This window comes from Myotis myotis, unplaced genomic scaffold (genome assembly GCF_014108235.1).
Source record: "Myotis myotis isolate mMyoMyo1 unplaced genomic scaffold, mMyoMyo1.p scaffold_m19_p_8, whole genome shotgun sequence".
Classification (NCBI taxonomy): domain Eukaryota; kingdom Metazoa; phylum Chordata; class Mammalia; order Chiroptera; family Vespertilionidae; genus Myotis; species Myotis myotis.
The window spans coordinates 33,863,401-33,884,449 of NW_023416390.1; the positions used below are offsets into that span (position 1 = coordinate 33,863,401).

The 21,049-nt window shown below is 46.5% G+C and overlaps 1 protein-coding gene across 8 annotated transcripts in view; it reads left to right on the forward strand.

The window, feature by feature from the left end:
* The window catches only part of AGAP1 (ArfGAP with GTPase domain, ankyrin repeat and PH domain 1), a 413,197-nt gene that overhangs the window by 273,365 nt on the left and 118,783 nt on the right, over window positions 1-21,049 (forward strand). For 6 of the 8 annotated variants that reach the window (XM_036318654.1, XM_036318655.1, XM_036318656.1 and 3 more), the window contains 2 exons: window positions 2,734-2,902; window positions 19,406-19,564. In XM_036318654.1, the coding sequence (XP_036174547.1) occupies window positions 2,734-2,902; window positions 19,406-19,564 (328 nt within the window). The remainder of the gene's footprint in view (window positions 1-2,733; window positions 2,903-19,405; window positions 19,565-21,049) is intronic. The other 2 variants (XM_036318657.1, XM_036318653.1) reach the window with 1 other exon arrangement.

The window sequence follows — 21,049 nt, forward strand, 5'->3', positions numbered from 1 at the left end:
TGGGCTCCTCTCACTTGCTAGCAGGTTTCTCTCACTGCAGCTCATTTGCATCTGGGACATCAATTAGCATGTTTGTTGAGGCTAATTGAATGAAACTCAATCATAGCTCTTAATTGCTTGACTATGTGAAAAGAAATCACATTAATGCAGCTAATTAAGTGTACGGCAATAGATGCAACATAATTAGGAGCGAAATGCAAAAAACAAGGGATGGCGAAGGTGCGGAGCCTGGGTGCGGGGGGACGCAGGACGGTGGCGGAGCCATCCGCGCGTCTGGACGGGTCCCTCTGCTCCAGCGCCTGCTCGGAAAAAATAATCCACATGATGAGCATGGACAACTTGAGAAGAAAAATGCAAATAGGTTTGCAATTACTACTTTTTCAAGCTGTTGAGGGGCAGGAGATGGCACCTCTGGGGGGCCTGGCTCTTGAGTGGGCCCCGGGGACTTGTTAAGTGCTGTTTAAAAGTACTTGGCTTTGAATTACCCTCATGCCTTGTTAAAGGGTTTTTTCCCCTTTTATCTTCGATCAGCATTTTCTACAAGGAACATGGAGAAGGAACATGCATTTGCATATCAAAATCGAGCTTGCTGTCTTTACTTTACCCAGGGAGTCCCTGCCTCAGACCCATCCAGCTGCACAGCCCACTTCAGAGGATGGGGGACAGGGTTTCGTGGTTGTAACTTTAATTCCTCTAGTACCAGGCCCAGGAGAAATGAAAAAGATGAGTGTATTCTTTCAGAAACAGGAAGCTCAGTGTCATTCCTCGTGGGAGAAGCTAGAAGCCATGTTCTCGCGGCTCCCTCCTGCCACCTGTTTCCGGAGCTCTGCCTGGAGGGGCCTTGATGGTGTAGGACAGGCCTTTAGTACAGTTTTTAAAAACTGTGGTGACTTGAAATATAAAAATGGCCAGATTTATATTCCGATTTCCCTCCCCAGCTCGTTCTTGTGAAGTTTCAGCGCCTAAATAACTCAGGCAAGAGAACAGATCCCCGGCCCATGCTGGGCTCGAGACAGATGTGTTCCCTCGGCGCGTTCAAACCCAAGGAGTAGGCTCTGCGTAGATTTCTATAATAATTTTGAATAAAATGTCCTGGTTATTGTATGTTGAAACGTGCCCATTAAAAGAGCCCTGCTGAGGCTTAGTCACTCTCTGATTAGCCTCATTTTAGAGCCCATAAGCAATAAATGCTCAATTACACTCCTGTTATTGTATTTTAATTTGTTAAGAATTGGCATTAAAGAAGAAAGTTATAGCAAGTTGATATTTTTAAAGGAGTAACTATGCAAGAAGGAATTCATTATTTACAAGCCTTAACTTTGGTTTTGAAACTTGGCCTTGCCTGTTTTTGGCAGGTATTAATAGAAGTAAATGAAATAGGCTTAAGAATGACCTCTTTAATGACCTTGACTTGTAGCCCTACACTAACCAAGGTCACTTTCTTTGAGGTGCTTTTTGTTCCCATCCTCAACACAGGGAGCTCGACCACAAGTCTGCCTCCATTTCCTCCAGCCCGCCTGTCCTGCAGCCTGATTTAATGATAATAGCTTTCTTACATCTTTGGTCCACATCCTTTCAAACCCACAGCTTTTTTCATAGTCGGTTATATTTGGGGGAGTTTTCCAAGCATCTTGATCTCCATGTGAAGTTTCCAGTCTGTTCCCAGCTGGACACAGCCTCCCTTCCCCAAACCCACAACTGTCCTCCAGGGTGGCCGTGGCCGACCACCCCTCCTCACCAGCTTGCCCCGGGGACATTGGGGTGACCCTCCCTAAGCCCCCTTGGAGCTGAAGTGCACAGCTTGGCCAGCCCAGGGAGGGCATGGCTGGCACCACTGAGGCAGGCCCAGCTCACTCCCCTCTGTTGGCCCCACTGGGGTGCAGCTTCTGACCCCTCCCCCATGTATCTGTTCCACAGCCCTGCGGGTCCTGCCTCAGCACAAAGAGCTGCCATTGGAGGGCTGTCCTTAGGAACCTGATTGCTTCCACTAAACAAACCAGTGGGTTTTCCCCTTCATGGTCTAAAGGGAACCCACCAAGATCCTGCAAGGACCGAGTCATCGATCCCATTTCCTGCTTAATCTTAAATCCTGTGAAATGTTATCCACCCACGAGCGGTTCAGAATGTATCCCTTTCTGATGAGTGCTATTGATTTCATAATATGTCTATAGAGACACGGGGCTCATTGCCCCCCAAAATGCAAGAAAGCGTCGATAACTCCTAATCTGCCAACAGGCCCCTCACCCTGGCTCTCAGTGGCCTTCTCCCCACTGCCCCCTCCAGGCAGCTTCAGCCTCATCGAGATGTTTAACAGCATTGCCCTCTGAGACAGAAAGGTCACTGCACAATAGTTCTGCCCCGTGGAATTGTGGGTAAACAGTCCAGGAGGGGCCTGGTTCCCCGTGTGCCGTCGCATAAGCAACAGTTCAAACAAGATGACTTCATGTCCATGCTCATTTTCTACAGCTGGTTCTTGTCCCCTGGGATGGGCCCGTCTGCTTTGTCTCCTCATCTCTCTAGGATCTGGGTTAGCGCAGGACTGGGAGGCAGAGCTCCGACTTCCGTATAACAGGGAGGCCCCTGTGCTAGGCAGAACAGGGCCTCCTTATTTTCAGAGCATATGCCACAGGGGAAAGGGCTAGGATTACAGCTCATGACATCCACTAGAACGTCTTGTCCCAGTTGGTGGAAGGTCTGCTTTTAATCTATCTTGGCTATTTAACGTTTGAACAGGATTACATGCAGAACGTTCACGGGAAAGAGATCGACCTTCTGAGAACCACTGTGAAGGTCCCCGGGAAGAGGCCCCCCCGCGCCACGTCTGCCTGCGCACCCATCTCCAGCCCCAAAACCAACGGCCTGTCCAAGGACATGAGCAGTTTACACATCTCACCCAATTCAGGTAAGCTTAACGCAGACACACCGGAGAAGGCGCGCGCCGGCCGCTGTCCGTGGTGCTGGCTGGGGACACGGCTGAGCTTGTGGGCTCGCTGAGGCGTTGGCCATGATGCTGTAAATTGAGGTCTAGAAGCCTCATCTCCTCCACCAGTGACCCCTCCCTCTCCCCCGTGAGTTCTGTGACTGCACATGGTGGCACTCGAAGTCCCAGCTGCACAAGCCAGCCCACGAGGTTGTCCGGAGCCGGGTGGTTGCTAGTGCGATTGTGCACATGATTGAGGCTTTAAGGGCCTTCGTAAAAACACGAATAAATTGTTAAAGGATCAAGGCTTCGTGTTAACTAACCCATAGGGACCAAGTATGTAAAAGAAAAAAGGCCATGTGGAACGAGATTTGAAGGAAACCCTTGGACCCATGGAGCATTGAAATGCCCTCAGCGTTATGTCATAACTGTTGGTAATTTGACACAGCGTTCCTTTTCTTTACTCTCCTTTGAGGAAGCACCTTCTCAAAGTTAGATGTGTTGAGACCTACCTGGCAATTGCAAACCATTCAAATGCCATGGTTCCTTGTTGGTTAAGAGTCTTTGCAAACAGTGGTAATGTGGCTTTGAGCTTCCACAATTATTTGTCAGAGGAAAGGTATAGGGACTGGTCAAGCCCTCCCACTGAACTCAGCGTCCTGCAACACAGGGACCTCTCTGTGTCTTTCTCCATCAAAAAGCCCCTCTCTTCCCTCCAGCTAGTCTTCCCAGAATAAACTTCTGTTCTGTGGTGGTTCTGCATGTGTCTCTGCTTCTTAAGGACGCCGCATGTCCCTCTCTCCAATGTGAAATGCTCCGAAAGAGGAAAGGTGTGCTGACCCCACAGTTTGGCATAAATAGCATCGGTTGGGGAAAGCAGGATCATAAAAAGGAGCGAGAGTCTGGGGTCCATGAACCGGGGTTCTGCTGCTTGATGCCAAGGGGCACGGGGCAGGTAACTGTCTGTGCGTCACTGCCACATCAGGCCGACCTGGTCTGGCCTCTGTGCAGTCACTGATGTGGTGGCAGGTGAGGTCACACGGAAGTGCCAAAAAACTCAGAAAGCACAATACAGACGTCACTTCTACTACTCATCAAAAGAACCGGGGCCTTCTGCTCAACGGAGACCTTGGTTCATTCCAGAAGGGGGGTTGTTTTGCCTGGTCTCTGTGACCTGCTGACCCTCCTTCCAAGACATAGGTGACATTTTTCCCTCTCCAGGATGATGTGCTCACTCTATGGGGTAAGAAGAGGGAAAAGACGTGCTGAGAAAACACTTTGTGCTGTCTTTGTTACTTTGTATTTATTTTAAAATATTTATTGAGCACATGGTGTGTGCCAGGAATTGGATGTGCTGTGGGAAATGAGTCCCTGAGCCCTAGAATGAGGATTAGTCACCTCATAACCAGCTGGTTTTCCTTCTCCTTCTAACCCATCTCGTCACATCTGTCAGGATGGGTGATTCAAGTCAAGAAACATTGATAGAATTTTTAATGCTAAGCACAGTCCAGGACTCCGGGACACAGGAGAAGAGGTAAGCCCTGCCCTCAAGAATGGCACCCTTTGGTGGGGGCGAGACAAGTAGACAGGTAAATATAGCAGCTCACAGCGGGGGTGCACCCGGGGAGGGAGACCCAGTGATGGGGTGTGTGAGCAGGGCTGTGCTGGGAGTGAAGCGGGGCGGGGCTCCGCCAGGCACCCTGGACGCAGTGTTGCTTGCATGAGATTTGGAGTCTGAACTTCTTTATCTTCAGATGTATGATCAGCTGCCGCTTGCATGTGGAAATGTAATGTTGGGTAACAAATAGAAAATCCAAAATGCCGCGTAACCTTTATCCTATCCCGTGGAGTCGGGTATGTCATGGCCTCTGCTGAGGGAGGGAGTGCGGGTCCTCCTAAAGCCAGTGTTTCAGAGCCCAGTTCACTCTCTTTAAGACTCTTGCTGTGGACGAATGGGGGTTTGGGGGTACAGTTGAAATCCCTTTGCCATGGCTGCACCCTCAGTTTATTACTACTCATCCTTTTTTAAAACTATATTTTTGTTGATTTTAGAGAGAAAGAGAGAGGTTGAGAGAAATGGAAACATCAGTGATGAGAGAGAATCATTGATCGGCTGCCTCCTGCATGCCCCTTACTGGGGATCGAGCCCGCAACCCCGGCATGTGCCCTTAGCCAGAATCGATCCCAGGACCCTTCAGTCCGCAGACCAACGCTCTATCCACTGAGCCAAACCAGCTGACCCTGAGCCCGGTTAATCCCCACGCAGGAAGCCTAGCCGATTTCCCTCTTATTTGGCTCACAGGCAGGGACGTGGAAGTGGGGGTGGGACATCTGCAGGAGCAGGTACGGCTTCAGGGGAGAAAGTGCCTCGCAGTCATTCGTGGCAGTGAGAGATGTGGCTCATTCCTCTTAAGCATGCAGGTGACGCCATCGGCTCGTGTCCAGGAAGAGTGAGTGACCCTTCATTCTATTGTTCAGAGGGTGTGCCCTCACGTGAAAAATCCCAACACAGCAAATTTAATTAGAAGTAAATTGATGCTATTTTTATGGTAAGGGCTGGACTCTTAGCAAAAAATAGGCATTAATTATTTTTGTTATTTTAGAGCTATTTGCCAAAGAACTGGCATGGTATTTCCCCTTATCCTCACTCTCCCTCATTTGAGTTCTGCTGTTCTGTTTTAGAGCTCTGAGTTAACTAGAAGTGTTTCTTTTTTTGCTTTCTTTTTTTTATTATTCATTTTTTTATCTCAGTGTTACTGAATTAGATCAGTGTTGTGTACCTTTCTTTCCAGTAACTTTTCCGTTCACATAGACCCAACACATGCATGTACCTAAATCTTTGTGCATAACACTTATTATTGTCTTAAAAGTCCGTGTGTGGCTGTGGCCAGTGGTTAGAGCATAGGCCTGTACACCAAAGGGTCATGGGTTCGATTACTGATCAAATGCTTGTACCTGGGTTGCAAGTCCCATCCCCACCCTGGGTCAGGGCATGTGTGGGAGGCAACCGGTCAATGAGTCTCTCTCACATCCATGTTTCTCTCCTCCTCTTCCTCCTCCTCCTCCTCCTCCCCCCTCCCTCCCACTCTCTCTAAAAATCAATGGAAAAAATATCCTTAGGTGAGGATTTTAAAAAAAAGTCCATATGTGAAGTGACTCAGTCAATGGGTATAAGCATTTATAAGGCTCTTGATTCATATTTCCAAATTAATTTCTAGAAAGGTTGCATATGCAGTGACCCTCCATCCATAAAGTGAGTGCCCATTTAACCCCCACATATTTGCTAATGTTGCTATTTAAGTATCATTTTTAGACTCTCTGCCAATCTGATAAGCGATAAAAATACCCCATGCTTGGTGTATTTGGATTTCTTCAATTAGTAGTGAGGTTGAGCATCTCACATGTTTATTGGTCATACTTATTACTTACATTGTAGTTGTTTAGAGGTATCCCTTGCCCATTTTTGTACTCGGTGCTTGTTTTTCCTTATTGATATGTAAGAACTCTTGGTATAGTAAGGATATCAACACTTTATACTATTTCCCCAATTTCTTAGTTTTTTTATACCTCATGGTCTTATTTACATTTAGAGGTTCCCCCTTTTTAATATATAATCAAGTCATGTCTTTTACTTCTCTGGTTTCTACTTAGAAAGCCTTCAATCATCTTGAATTCAGAACATAATTCATACATGTGTATTTCTGAGTTTTGTCATTGCAGTGTTTCTTTTTTTTAGACATATTCAACTTTTTATTATAAAAGTTTTCCAACATACTGAAGAGTTGAAATAATAGTATAACGAATGACTATATACCTTCCAGATCCTTTAAAAATTTTTTAATCACTAATCCACCTTTAATTTGTTTGAGTCTAGTATATGTGATAGGACATCTAATTAAACTTAATTCAAATAGGTAACTAACTGTTCTTTCTCTCTTTGGTGAATATTTCCCTTCCCTCTTTATTCTATTGGCCCCCTTTATTGTAAACTAACTCATTTAATTAAATGAGTTCTGTGTCTGCGCTCAAGAATGTATTCCATTGATCTGCTATTCCCACATTGTCTGACCTGATGCAGATTCACCACACTGGCTTTATCCTCCAATTTTTCTTGGCTATTGTCATGCATTTGTTTTTTCCAGTAAACTTCAGAATAACTTGAAACCCACTCCTTCCCCTTAAAAATAACCTCATGTGACTCCAATTGTCACTGCTTTTACCCTGTCAATTAATGGCGGAAAAACATCTTGACCACAGTTTCCTATCATGAAACTCAATTATTTCCCATTTTATTCAGATTTATTTTCTATCCCTTAGTAAAGTTAACACTTTTCTCATTTAGCTCCTATCTGTCTTGTTAATCCATTCTGTTAGTTTATAATTTTTGGTGAAATTATAACTACTATCGTCAGAAAGATTTAAGAGATTAGTTATTGTATCCATAAAATGAAACAAACAAAAGGTTGAAAAACCAAGGGGTTATTGAAAATTAAAGAAAAAAGATTGACTAGGTAAGTTAAATATTCTAAATAACATGGCTAACAACACTGTGGGGAATCTAAGATATAACAGAAGAAAATATGCTAGAGGTGAGGAGGACGTGCTGGGGCCTTCCCGTCTGAGGAGTCGGGCACCGAGATGGATGGGGGAGGAGGCTCTGTAAACGTAGAGAACAAATGAGGTAGGAGAAGAGGCAGGTTACCTACAAAGGAAGGGAACGATGGAATCTTCACCTCTAACAACACTACTGCGAGATAATGGAAGAGTTCCCTTCTAAAGATCAATAACTTTGAACCTGGAAGCCTATGCAATGGCAAACTATTATCAATCAAGTGTGAAAGTAGAAAAAAAAGACTTTCAAAAAAATTTTTTATCGCCGAAACCGGTTTGGCTCAGTGGATAGAGCGTCGGCCTGCGGACTGAAAGGTCCCAGGTTCGATTCCGGTCAAGGGCATGTACCTGGGTTGCGGGCACATCCCCACTGGGGAATGTGCAGGAGGCAGCTGATCGATGTATCTCTCTCATTGATGTTTCTGACTCTCTATCCCTCTCCCTTCCTCTCTGTAAAAAATCAATAAAATATATTTTTTTAAAAAATTTGTTTTATCTTTATTGGAAGTATTTCAGATATCCCCTTTTTTTCCCTCATTGGACCCCCCCCCCCCACCTTCAACATGCTGTTGTCTATTCATGGGTTATTATGCACATATGCATATAAGTTCTTTGGTTAATCTCCTCCTCCCCCGCCCCCCCCCCCCCCACTTGTTAGATGACAGAGATATAGAACACTTTCCTCTCGGTGGCTTTTTTGGAAAAAATTGCTTCAGCATCTACTCCAGAGGGAAAAAAAAAAGAAGAAGAAAAAGAAAAGGAACAGAAGAATCCAAAAGTTATTTATTTATTTGGGACTGTTGAATTTCCCTTCTCCATCTCGTCTTCCCCTTTCTCCAACCTCAGTCATTCAGAAAGACCATGTAGTATCTGCTGTTTCCGTTCCCCAGGCTCAGAACTGACAGTGCCTTTCTAATGGGAATCAATCCGAAGTCCATTTTAGAGAATCTACCCACCTGTAACTTCAGGTACCCTCCAGAGAAGACAGTCAGATGTCCAAGCAGTTTCTGACTGAGTTTTTGGCCGGCCACTCTGGCAGAATGATACCCTCATGTGACAATTATTTTGACATTTAAGTAGAGAGCAGGAAAACACAACAGCCTCAGGAGTCAGAAAAACTAAATTGAATCCCACACCCCATCTTGGGACCTTGTGCAGTTGTCTCTCTGCACCAGCTTCCTCATCTTTAAAATGGGAAGATGGCACCACGTCTGTTCTTGGGAGGACCACACACCGGTGCCTCTCTCCAAAGCTTGGCCAAGGTGAGTGAGTGTCCAGAGCTGCATCAGGCGTCCATCAATCACAGCAGGGGTGCTCGTTGTTAATGAAGAAGAGGAAGGAGGACAGCAGAGCAGTTGTTTTTGAATTAATTTTTTAAATGCCGTAACGTCTGTGTATAAAGCCTTGTGTAGAAACAAAGGATTAGACTTAAAACCCATGCCCCCCAGCAGACAGCATTCCCCTGGGATGGCAGCGACCCGGGCAGGCCGGAGAAGTGTCCTTGGGGCTTTCTCAGATCTCCACGAGGTCCAGTGCTCCAGGTCTGTGCATCCCCTCATCTCTGTTCCCGCGTCCTGATGGTGACATTGCGTTCCGAGCCGACAGATACCTCCTTGTCCCTAAAGTGGGTCTTTGTTGGCTGTTTGCAACTGTGACTGTGTGTTTATCCTAACCAGATGGACGCTTTGTCACAGGAAACCTTTCCTCCTTCCCCACCTCTCCCCACTTCAGGCCCCCAGTGGTTTCAGAACAGTACAGCCTTCAGGAGGGCTGAGGCTGCGTTTGCAGGGGTGGGGGCGGGATCTCGATGTGTTTTGAGTATTGAACTGCCATTGACATCTAAAGTCTCAACCATGCTGTTTTCCTCCACACTTCAGTAATCAGGACATCCAGCAAACCCATAAAAAACCAAACTAATAGCATGAATATTCAGTGACCTAGAATGCTAATTATTGTCATGAATATTAATGCGCTCGGACTTGCTCTTTCCTCTCCTCTTTCTCTCCCGTCCTCTTTCTCCCTCTCTCCCTCTCTCTTTTTTTCCACTTAGCCGGCTCTAAAGATGGGTCATAATGAGAGCATTTAAGAGGGAGCGCGCTCTCCGCCGTGACAGGGACTGGGTAATAAGGAGAGCTTGATTAACGCGGTGCACTTGGGGGAGAGATGAGAGGCTTCACGTGGGCCTGTTCGGGGGAGGCGATGAGGCACCGGCGGCTCTGTTGCTGCTCCCGGAGATTAATGAGGCCTAAGAGTGCATTAGGAACAGTGACAAAGGTTTCATCTAATGGGCTCAGTCATTTTTCCTTTGAGTGACAGACGCACAGAAGTAATTGGCTGTGCAGAATGGCAGCTCATTGGCGGTACTTAAGGATACATTATCCCCGTTGTGTGGCCCGCAGAGGCTGTTTATCAAAACTGCTCACACTGCAGACGCCGCGTCGCTAAGCTGCTGTTACAGTGGTAATAGCTATTAAAAAAAAAAAAATAACGCAACATCCAAACCCGATCTGTGGTTGTCTCATAGAAACAAAGTTTTTCTTTGTTTAGTTTCAAATGGTCTAGAAAACATTTTAATAACTCCGGAGTCTGTTCCGTGTACTGATGGGCTGTGCATGTCCCCGTGTGTCTCCTCCTGGTTTGTGGAGTCCCACGCCTCTCGCTCGTTAGAACCTCAGAACCTGGCCCCTCGCCCCGTTTCTGCCCGGCCCCCCGTTAATTTCCCACACTGGGGACTTTGTTTACAACATTGAATCCTCTGATGTATAAAGCGGGTGTGTTTGCTAAATGCTTTTCTAGCAGCTTGGTGGCACGCTTGCAAAGGAAAGCCTTCCTGGTGGTGAATTATTTGGCTGCAAAATAATCCAAAAATCAGTATCATATGATGATAATCTGCTTTCATAAACCAGGTTTTATTGGAGTAGGTGTCAGTGGCTATTTAAAAAGTTTTTATTTTGGGCGGAGAAAATAAATATTTTGTGAGGTTTCTCTTGGACTGAAATTTCAGGAAGTTAGGTTCATCTGAAATTCAGCTGCGGAGTTGCAGCGTCTTCAGCTTTTACGACAAATGCAATCTTACGGTCAGCTATTTCTGCTGCTACATCTCTCCCACTGAGATTTAGGCAAATTTGTTTTATATTGTTCCCATCATTAAATTGTAAGCTCTTTGAGGCATAGACCATTATTTCTCTTTCTTTGTTATCCTCTCCCAGTTTTGTGACCCAGCAATTATTTTTTAATTAAGTTAATATTTGTATCCAGTTCGACGTAAGTGATAGACACTGAGGATGAGTGCCGTTTGCCTTCCTTCAGACAGCAGCCCCTCCGTTGCACCTTCTCTGGTCAGGATCGCCGGACACAGTGCCAGCACAAATCAAAACCACTGTCCAGTTTAAGGAAACTCTGAATGGAGTGTTCTTTGCTGAAAGAACTGACAAGAGCAACTTGATCCTTAGTGATTTCAATTAAATGCATAAGAGGGGTGTTAGATACTGAGCTGTATGCATCTCTATGAGAACAGAGTCCCTTTGAGTAAGTGAAAATTGCTTCAGAAACTTTTTTTTCCCTTTCAAAAAATGTATCTTTGGCCCTGAATATATGTTTGGCTCTGCTAAGTGGTTAGAGCACTGGCCCACACACCAGAGGGTTTGATTCCCAGTCAAGGGCATGTCCCTGGGTTTCGGGTTCGATTCCTGCCTCCCTTATTGAGGCGTGTGCGGGAAGCAGTCGATGTGTCTCTCTCACATCGATGTTTCACTCTCTCTCGCTTTCTCTCTCTCCCCTTCCCCCCTTCCCTCCCATTCTCTCTGAAAAGCAATGGTAAAAATATTCTCAGGTAAGGATTAACACACACAAAAAAATAGTATGTTTGGTGAAGAAATAGTGTTTCAGGTGTTGGCATCATGCTTCATGGGCAGCGTGGGAAGAGCAGCCACAGGAGAGGTGGGCGCTGAGATGGGTCTCTGGGAATAGTCCCAGCCGCCTCAGGGAGGTATCCAACCGCTGGCCGGGCTCGGCTGGAACCTGGGCCCTGGGAAAGCCCTTCTGCATGGAGTCAAGTCTGTGATTGGTCTGCTTGCTTCACTCCCATACCCACATCAGTAGGAGAATTGATGGAGGAGAGCAGTCGTAGTATTCTGCTATCGCAGGCCTTGTGCCCAGTGCTTTGCCATTACCCGCCCACAGAGGAAGTCCGACTTTCTGGGGAACAGCTAGTGAGAGCTCATACCCCAGCGCATCCCGACCCACCACATGAAGCCCACCTTCACGTCCTCAGTATGGATGCAGGTGTTCCTCGGTGCTCTCACCCTACATGACTTCTGTACCTGCTCCCAAGAGATGATTCCATAAGGATTGGGAGAGGGAAGGTGAAGCGAGCTCTTCGGAGGGAGGAGCCCTGTGACCACCTTGGCTTCCTCCCTCAAAGGGATTAGATAATTCAGTAGGAGCCAACAAAGCTCCCCTCAAAACAGTGCCGTCAAATAAAAATGAATTTTGTGCAAAACACACCTATTGCATTTATCATAATAAAGGACGGACAGTGTTTTAAAGATAAAATGATCATGCATGGCAAAACTAAATAATTGAATTGATTTGTTGGGGGTATATAACCAAATAAGAATCTAGAGGACAAGATCTGGGCTCCTTGGACTTTGTTCTATTAGACATTATTACTTGAATGCCATAATCGTGTTTTATTGCTTAAAAGAAAATCCTTAGTTTTATCCTCCTTTTGTGTAATGTTGTCATACCTTATTATTACTGTATTGCACACAAATTCATTCTTGCAACCCATACCAAGAAATGGATTGTACCTAAGTACTCAGGAGTGTTGCTGAGCTGACCCTGTACCGTAGATGTTCAGAAATGCCACTGGGTGGCGAACGTTTGGGCTCACACCAAGTGAGGATGACTACAAGACTAAAACACAGACGTGAGGCAAACAACACGAGCAGCTTACACACCAAGAAACACCTTCGCGAGAAAAACATACATAAAACAGACTTCTTAGATTGTAAAGTCAAACAAAATTAGCAACATCACCCTTTTAAACTTTTACTAAAAAATAGACTAAAGAGAAAAGGAAAACTCACTGTTGGTAAAATGAAAAACCATGAATACCTGCAGAGCCTTTGCAGTTGACAGGGTAGTTTATGTAATTGAAGCCTTACACCAACTACATGGGCATATTATTATCACCATTTCATTGTTATTATTTTCTATTTTACAAATTATGAACTGAACTGTTTTTCAGATGCCAAGTTCCATCTTTTTTAGTCCACTGGGCATTAAGAAAATTAATTAGAAGCATATATCATGAGTCAGAAAGATGCTAATGCTGTTTGACCCAATAATAACTCTTCTGGGATTCTATCCTAAGAAAAATATCTGAAAGTAGAAGATGTCCTTTGCAGTATTGTTTATAATAACGAGGGACTGGAAACAACCAAAACTATCCAGAAGTAAAAAAAAAAACCAAAAAAAAAAACCAGTAATATAAATTATCTACATTTAATCAGTAAGATGTTATATACTATTTAAAATTATTATGATGATAATGGAACAACGTGGAAAATGGAAGGAAATGGAAAATATCAAAGAAGTATAATATAGCCCTTGCTGGTGGGCTCAGTGGTTAGAGTGCTGGCCCATGCACCAGAGGGTCTCAGTCAAGGGCACATACCTGGGCTGCAGGTTGGATAGCTGGCCCTGGTTGGGGTGGGTGCTGGAGGCAACTAATCAATGTGTCTCTCAAACATCAGTGTTTCTCTCTGCCTCCTCCCTTTCTACCACTCTAAAAATTTTTTTGAAAATTTTTTAAAAGAAGTATAATATAAAATCACATCTTTTCCATAGTCATAAGAAAAATGAATGCTACGTTTAATATAGAGACAACCTATTAGATGGAATTTTTGTAGACTTCTATCTCATTACTTTTATATCTGTATCATTTTGTAAGATAATCTTTAAGAAATTTATATGACAGAAGACTCCCATTTTTCCCCTTTGGCATCATAATTAGAATAGGGAGAAATCAGAATAAAAGAACTGTTTCCACATTTCAGGAAATAACAGTGCACTGTCTAGTTCCAGGATTTTAATTCTGAGCCTGGCCGCCGTATTGTATTTGGTAGTAATTACATTTCCCCTTGCAACTGCGTCTGGAATCTGTACATCCCTTTTTTCTCTGGTAAACATGCTGTGGAAAATGTTTTACCAAAAAAAAATGCATTATAGTTAGAGAAACACAAGATTTCTACTTCAGTAGATGTGTTGAAGGGCACTTTTACAAAACAAGTACCACATAAGGCAGAGTCCTGGATGCCTACGTCTTTAAGAAGAGGCTTATGTGTCCTGGGAGACAGTCCTCCTGGCCTGGAGTCCTGGTGGCCAGGAGGGAGGCCGATTTCCAGGGCAAACAGTGAGGCCAGTGGGCCCTACTCAGGGCACTTAATTCATTTGGATCTCACTTTTTATGGTAGTGTTGTGAATTATATTCTTTTTGGGGTCATAATTAGAGGATGGGACAGATGGTGAAGGCCTAGTTAGAAGTGATGTCGTGGTTAGAAAGGTCTGCGCCATCCAGTCCTGATTCCGGCAAACCTGGTTTCCCAGTTTCGTGCAGAGCAGGGTGTGGTGCGAATGTAGGTTTGCAAGCTAACCTCACACTCTGAGCTTGTACAGCATTGGAAGCTACGTGGGACTGGGCATGGACCTACAAAAGCAGTCATCTCCGTATGTTCCTAAGGGTGAGGCCTCCGAGGGGAGAAGGGAGTGTCTATCCATCATAGTCCTGTAGTTATGATTTTTTAAATTAAAGCTCCACAGTGGAAATAAATGCTTGTTATACACTCACTTGCTCTTAGAGTCCTCAGTGGGGTTTTCTCCCCGAGTATCTCAATGTACATGAACTTCAGTATCACCTGTCACTGAGAGTCACTGATCTTTTTCAGGCAATAAGTCAAATGCCAGGTATTGTTTCCTAGTTCAAGGTCATGTCTGGTTTGTGAAGATGGACCCAAATCAGACGGGGCATTAAGCAAAGTGTTGTATTTTAAAAGAAATGATTGTTGATGAGCCTTTACTTGAATGCTATGAAAAGCCTATTTCAGAGTCTTTTTTTTTTTAAGTCAGAACAGGCTATTTTTAATATAATAATCCTATCGCTTAAAAGAGGAACGCTGGCTTTGATGTCATTTGGTGGATGAAAACATTCTTGCTCAATAGAAAACCAGCATCTTCTTCATGCTCCTTTGAGATCAGTTCAGGCAACACACTGATGTGCATTCAGATATAAATGCCGTATTCACTTTGAAATGCAAATTGTTTAAAGAAAAATAGCATATGGTGGAGGTAAGTACCTTTTCAAATCAACTCGTACACTTCAGGGCTATGCGGAAAGCTAAAAGTATTCTTTGGGAAGAATCTGGGGCTTTTGACAGAAGGAAGCAGCTAATCAGGGCGGCCCAGTGCGCACACGCACGCCCACATGAAGGGGATGGCCCTGGGCCGGGATTAGCATGGTAATTGGGCTGCCCCCTGCGAGTCCGGCCAGCAGCCCCAGCTCCATGGGGTATCTGAGGAGACACTGTTGCTGGGCTCAGGAATGGGCCAGGAAGTCGGCCTGTGTATCACAGTAACACAGATCGATTGGGGGCGTTGTGGGGGGAATATTGAGACAATACCAAAGAGGGCCCGTTGTGATCTGCTTCCTATGGACACCAGTGTCTCATACTTTGTAGGGCTGGGCCATTCTTGGGAGAAACTGTCTCCGCCCGACCTGACTCCACGTCTCATACTTCCTGACCTAACCTCTGAATTCACAAGCCATTCCTATGATCTTGTGGTGATTTGTTTTGTTTCTTTTTTTTGGGGGGGGGGGGGTAAATGTTATTGATATAATGTACACAAAGAAAGTGCAAAATCCTAAGTTATAGCTAAGTAAGTACACAGGTGACCAGCGCACAGATCAGAAAGCAGCAGGTGGCCAGCTCAGGAAGGCCCTGTGGACCACCTCCTGCACTGCCCACACCTCCCCCCAAACACACACACACGAGGGCGATGGCCATCTGATTTCTCACTACAGATGAGTTTTGCTTGCTGATCTGGAACCGTTGGATGGGAGCATAGCAGTTGGTGCTCTCTTATTTGTCTTCTTTTGCTCCACATCCTCTCTGTGGTCCTTTGTGGCCCGTGTCATAGTTAGTCCATTCTTGCTGGGTGTAACATTCCATCGTATGGATACACTAAGAGGTATCGGCGGTGGATGGACATTTCAGCCATTAAATACCACTATGAACATTCTTGTGCGTGTTCTCTGGTGGATGTGTTTATGCATGTTGGTATGGTTTTAGTTTGAAGGATATGAAATAAAAAGAGGAATCTTGAGTCCTGGCCCAGTGGCTCAGTTTGTTGGAGCATCACCCCTTACACCAAAAAGCTTGCTGGCTTAATTCACATACCGAGGGCTGCAGATTTGATCCCTGGTCAGGGCACATACGGGAGGCAGTTGACCAATCTTTCTCTCATTGATGTCTCTCTATCTTTGTCTCTCTGTCTCTCCCTCCCTTCCTCCTCCACTTTAAAATGTATCCTCAGGTGAGAGTGAATAAATAAATGCATAAATAAATAAAAACAAGACTCTTGAGAGAGAAACATGGGCTGTTCTGTGAAGGCCTCCCATCAGTTGAGTCAGCTAGGAGAGCAGTGGGGTTGTCCTGGGGTAATGTAGTGTCCCCTCTTTCCATACTGTTCTGTATAGGGTGGGCCAATTCCAAAGTCTAGAGGGATCCACGAGTCTTTCCTGAGCCGTCCAGCAGGCATGATTCCCTGCTGCTCATACCTTCTCACGGCTCCTGAGGTCCTCACCTGGCATTTTGGCCACATGCAGACTTGTCTGGTACTTTCTACTGGACTAAATGTAGCTTCCGTAAGGACGGGACTCTGTCTCCTTCATTGTGCCCGTCCAGCAGGGGTTCAAGGAGGTGAGACAAGGGAGTCCAGGAGGTCACTGTGAGGAGGTGGCAGGTACGGTGAGGTCTGACTTACCCTCCTTGCAGGGGAGCTGCCTGCCTGCCAGTTTCTGGGACTCTGAGACTCCTGGGTAAGGACAGGTGACAGTTCCTGGCAGCAGTAGCAGTGGCCAGAGCATCCGCATTGCCATGTTCCCCCAGGGGTGACGTCGGCACACTCAGCAGTTACTTCTCAGGAGAGGAGAGGACCTGCGGTCAGGAAACCTTGCTCTTTATAGTGGGACACGATCGGCATCGACTCGGGCCAGGCTGTTCCCAGCTTGTAATCCTACCTGTGTTTTGGTCTGTAACGCCAGCCCTGCTGACCCTCCGTACTTGTGATGCTAGTGTGGCTGGATAGCAAGAGCTCAGGTCTTTTGTTAAACGCACTTCTCACTAACCAGGGGTCAGAATTCCATTTAACTGGTCAATTTGAAGCTTCCTGTCTTTATTGACTGTTGACGGCCACGTGGGTTCTAGACCCCCAGCTGTTCCGCCTGGCCCAGCATGGCGGCCACCTGCAGCACAGGGAGAACCTGGCGGCATTTAGAACCGCGTTCAGGCGCCACTGTGTTCAGGTGGTCTTGATCTTGAGACCTTTCGCTCTCAGGAAGTCAGGCAAGTCATGGGCCTCTTTCACCAATGGGAACTCCAGCTCCTGCGCTTAGCTAATAACTATTCGTGGGCAACGACTTCCCATTCGAGGAACATGGTAGCCCTAGAGAGCTTAGAGAATAATGTGGTTTTAGATGTAGCATCTCCCTTCGGTGCTCAGAAGTGAAAACTCCCTGGGTGGTATATACAGGTCAGCATTGCCACATGCATCTAGATTTAAAAAACGAATTGATGGCAGTGTTACCTGGCCAGGTAATTAGTAACCTTCATTCAGGAACAGAAATGAAATTACCCATGAGCCTTTGCTGGGCACATGCGTGCATGCGTGTGTGTGTAAAAATAAGCATCAGAAATTCTGACATGAAATACTACAATTAGATTTTAAATCTGTATAGTTTTTAAAATATTCATATGCCTGGCCATTGTGGCTCAGTGGTTGAATGTCAACCTATGAACCAGGAGGTCAGAGTTCGATTCCCAGTCAGGGCACATGCCCGGGTTGCAGGCTTGATCCCCCGTGTGGAGTGTGCAGGAGGCAGCTGCTCTGTGACTCTCCCTCATCGTTGATGTTTCTCTCTTTCTCCCTCTCCCTCTCTGAAATCAATAAAAATCTATTTTAAAAAAATTAAAATATTCACAAAACATTGGGGGTAGTTGGTTAAAATATTCACGAAACATTGGGGGTAGTTGGTTTGACTGATGGATTTCTCAAGTTGGTAGAAATGCTTCAAAGTGTGCCTGCTGGCCCGCGACTGCCTCCCTGGGTGGGGTGCTGCCCGGGCCTCCCTGGGCCAGCACGACGGCTGCACCTCATCACGCGCCCCTCTATGGATCACTGGTTTCCCTCCAATTTAAAACATGTCTCTATGTATTTACATTTATAGACAACTACCTGGTTGTGTGTCTCCAAACTGTATATTTAAGGCAGAAACTATTTCTTTCCCCTTATACTTTTCTATTTTCAGTTAAACAGTTATATTTCTGTATCATTACAGTGGCTCAGCGGTGGGTGACAGTCCGAGCTCAGGGACTGGCTTAGCAGTGGGTCCCGGCTTGTGTGTACCCTCATTGTTGTTTTCCCAGTTCTCTTCGCTACCTTCTCATTTAACTCTCATCCACTCTAACAATGTTAGCAGTATCCTGACGCCTTGGTCTGCAAGGAAGTCTGTGGAAATGGAAGGGGTCTGGGGGCCCCAGGAGGGGTTTGGGAGGAGCCTCATCCCGAAATCAACTCTGATTAGTGGGTGTGGGGATCAGCACCCCCCAGGGGAAGAGAAGGCCCAAACAACACCTTTTCGTTCAGGAGGTTTTGTTGTTTTTTCAAAACAATTTAAAACTTAATTGGTTCTAAAGTAAAACAGTTGGAGGACGGGGGTGGGCACACAGTGCAATATCCAGATCTTGTATCATAGAAATGTACACTTGAGACCTATATGATCCTATTAACCGATGTCACCCCAATAAATCTAATAAAAATATTTTTTAAAAATAAAACAATTGGAGGAAAGTGTAAAAAGGAAACCTAATCCTTTGAAGCTCTGCACATAGAGCTAACAAGCTCACTAGCAGCAAGGTGTGGTTGGCGGGGTGGTAGAGAAAGGCATGGAACCTAAAAGTAGGGTCACCAGAAAGTGATTCATTTTAAAGTGGAGCAACTAATGCAGATCCCTAAGTTACAGTGGAAACTTTCTCATCACCCTCCATGTGCGCCATGGAGTGGCTAAGGTTGTTTTTCCTCTGACTCGTCTTTTCAAGTTCAAGGGTAAACTCGCCTGGTTTCCTTGCACATGCATCCAGGAACTTTGGTTTGTGTTGATTGTCAAGTATATCTTCACTGTGGACACAATTCTCTGGCACCAAAACTGACTCCCGTTTGGCGGTCATTACCACACGGCAGCTCCTGTAGGGCCCTCCTTGCTGGCTTTTTCCTAAAGGAGGTCTCCTGTCTGCACCTGGGCTCCATCTAGAGACGGTTGTGCCGGGTGTCTTTGTGTGGGATTGTTTCGGGCGCAGTCATCTGAGGCATTAGCCCCTCACCATGCTTTGCCAAGCACCCAAGACTCACTGCACCCTCCCGTTCCTCTGAATACATATTGTTTTGTGTGAAGCTTCCGCCTCCACGTAAGCAGGACGACAGCTCTCTCATCGCCAGGGCCCACTGTGCGCAGGTGCGCAGGCCCCTTAGACTAACTGGAGCTGGCTTCTGGGGTCTGCAGTCCGCAGCCTGTTCACCCGACTTGTTTATTCCTAGGGAATGTCACTAGTGCATCTGGGTCTCAGATGGCCGGCGGCATCAGCCTGGGCTCCTTCAGCAGCCGACCGGACGGCATGCAGCAGCGGTCCTACTCTGTCTCCAGTGCCGACCAGTGGAGTGAGGCTACGGTCATTGCAAACTCGGCCATCAGCAGTGGTAAGAGAGGACGCGGCCCCATGGACCCGCGGCCACCTCACGGCCCTCGGTTGTAGGCCAGGGGCTGGACTCGGCGCCCTGAGCTCTCCGCATTCCGCTCTGTAGCAGCACGTGGGGCAACATGTCGGCCCCGCACGTCTAGTCTTCCTTGATGGGCTGTGTCGCCCATTCAGCTCATTTGTTCCTCTTTGATTCAGGGAGGTGTAGCTGTTCATATCCACTTGACAAATTGGGAAAATGAGGCCGCAGGCAGACAGGGCAAGCAGCTTACTGAGGCTCACGTGACGGCAGAGCTGAGAGATAACGGCAGACTTCATGCCCTGGATCTCACTTTCTGCACTCGGCTCCCTCCATCAGTGCTCCTTTTGTATGTTTAGGGGGGTTTCCATCAAAGGAAAATGCACAAGTCATTCTCCAATATTCCCAGTATATCCTGGAAATCTTGGAGTGTCTCCCCCTTTTCTGTGGGCCCAGCTATTTGGGAAACACATGCACTGCCCTGATGGGTGTGCACCAATCAAGTCCTGCAGCGTCGGGCTGCTGGCTTCCTGCATCCTCTCTGCCTGTGGCATTTTGCCTGTGACCTGCTCACTGGTGTTTAAGGAATTCCCACTGTTGTATGTCATCTATCAGACAGGGCTTTCGAGTAATTTCAGCATAATTTGTTCTAATTAAAAGATTCAGCGTCAGGTCTTCCCTGTAGACCCACCAGCTGCTGCTGCAGGTAAACACCATCCATATTCTGGTGAGTCCACACCAGGCCTTAAAGGAAGATGTCCCCGGACCCAGCGAGGAGGACATGGGGAGTCCGTAAAGGCTGCTCCCGGGAGGCCGTGGCAGGGAGGGCCTGGCCAGGCGGTGGCTTGGCGTTGGAGTGCAACGTCCCCGAGCCAGCACCCAGCTCTGGTGCTGCGGGAGAGGACAGGGGTGGCCTTCACCCTGCGAAGGGGCTCTTCCAGGCTCTCTGCTTTCGTCTGAGATCATGACTGTCCCTTGAGAGCCCTGATGCGCAGGATCCTCCTCATTGTAAATGACTCCCTTGTGATGGGGCACTTGCATTCCCAGCCATCACCTGCCCGAGAGGCCTGGGGGCCTTCCTGTGTCACACATCAGCGCCACTGTCATTGCCCCACCTGCCGCCCAGGAGGCCTCGGGAGGCGCCTCACCTCCTGAGCCTTTGCATTCACACCTGCAACCTGGGGGTCCTTCCCCCCTTTGCGTTGTTGCGAGGTGCGCAGCACAACACCTGTTTGCGTCTTCCGTACTGAGCATCTTCTATTGTTATAGGTGTTACTTATCTTAAAAGGAGCAGGCAGTTCACGGATTTAATTATTGAATTATCAGATACTTGGAAAATGCATTGATTTTTTCATTTAGTGTTAGTATTACTAGCTGATTGGGGTTATGCTGTCGCCACCTTCCGTGGAGGTGGCTTGTACCTTGGAGGGTGGGAGGAACTCTTAATCCATGTCCCGCCCCCCCCCC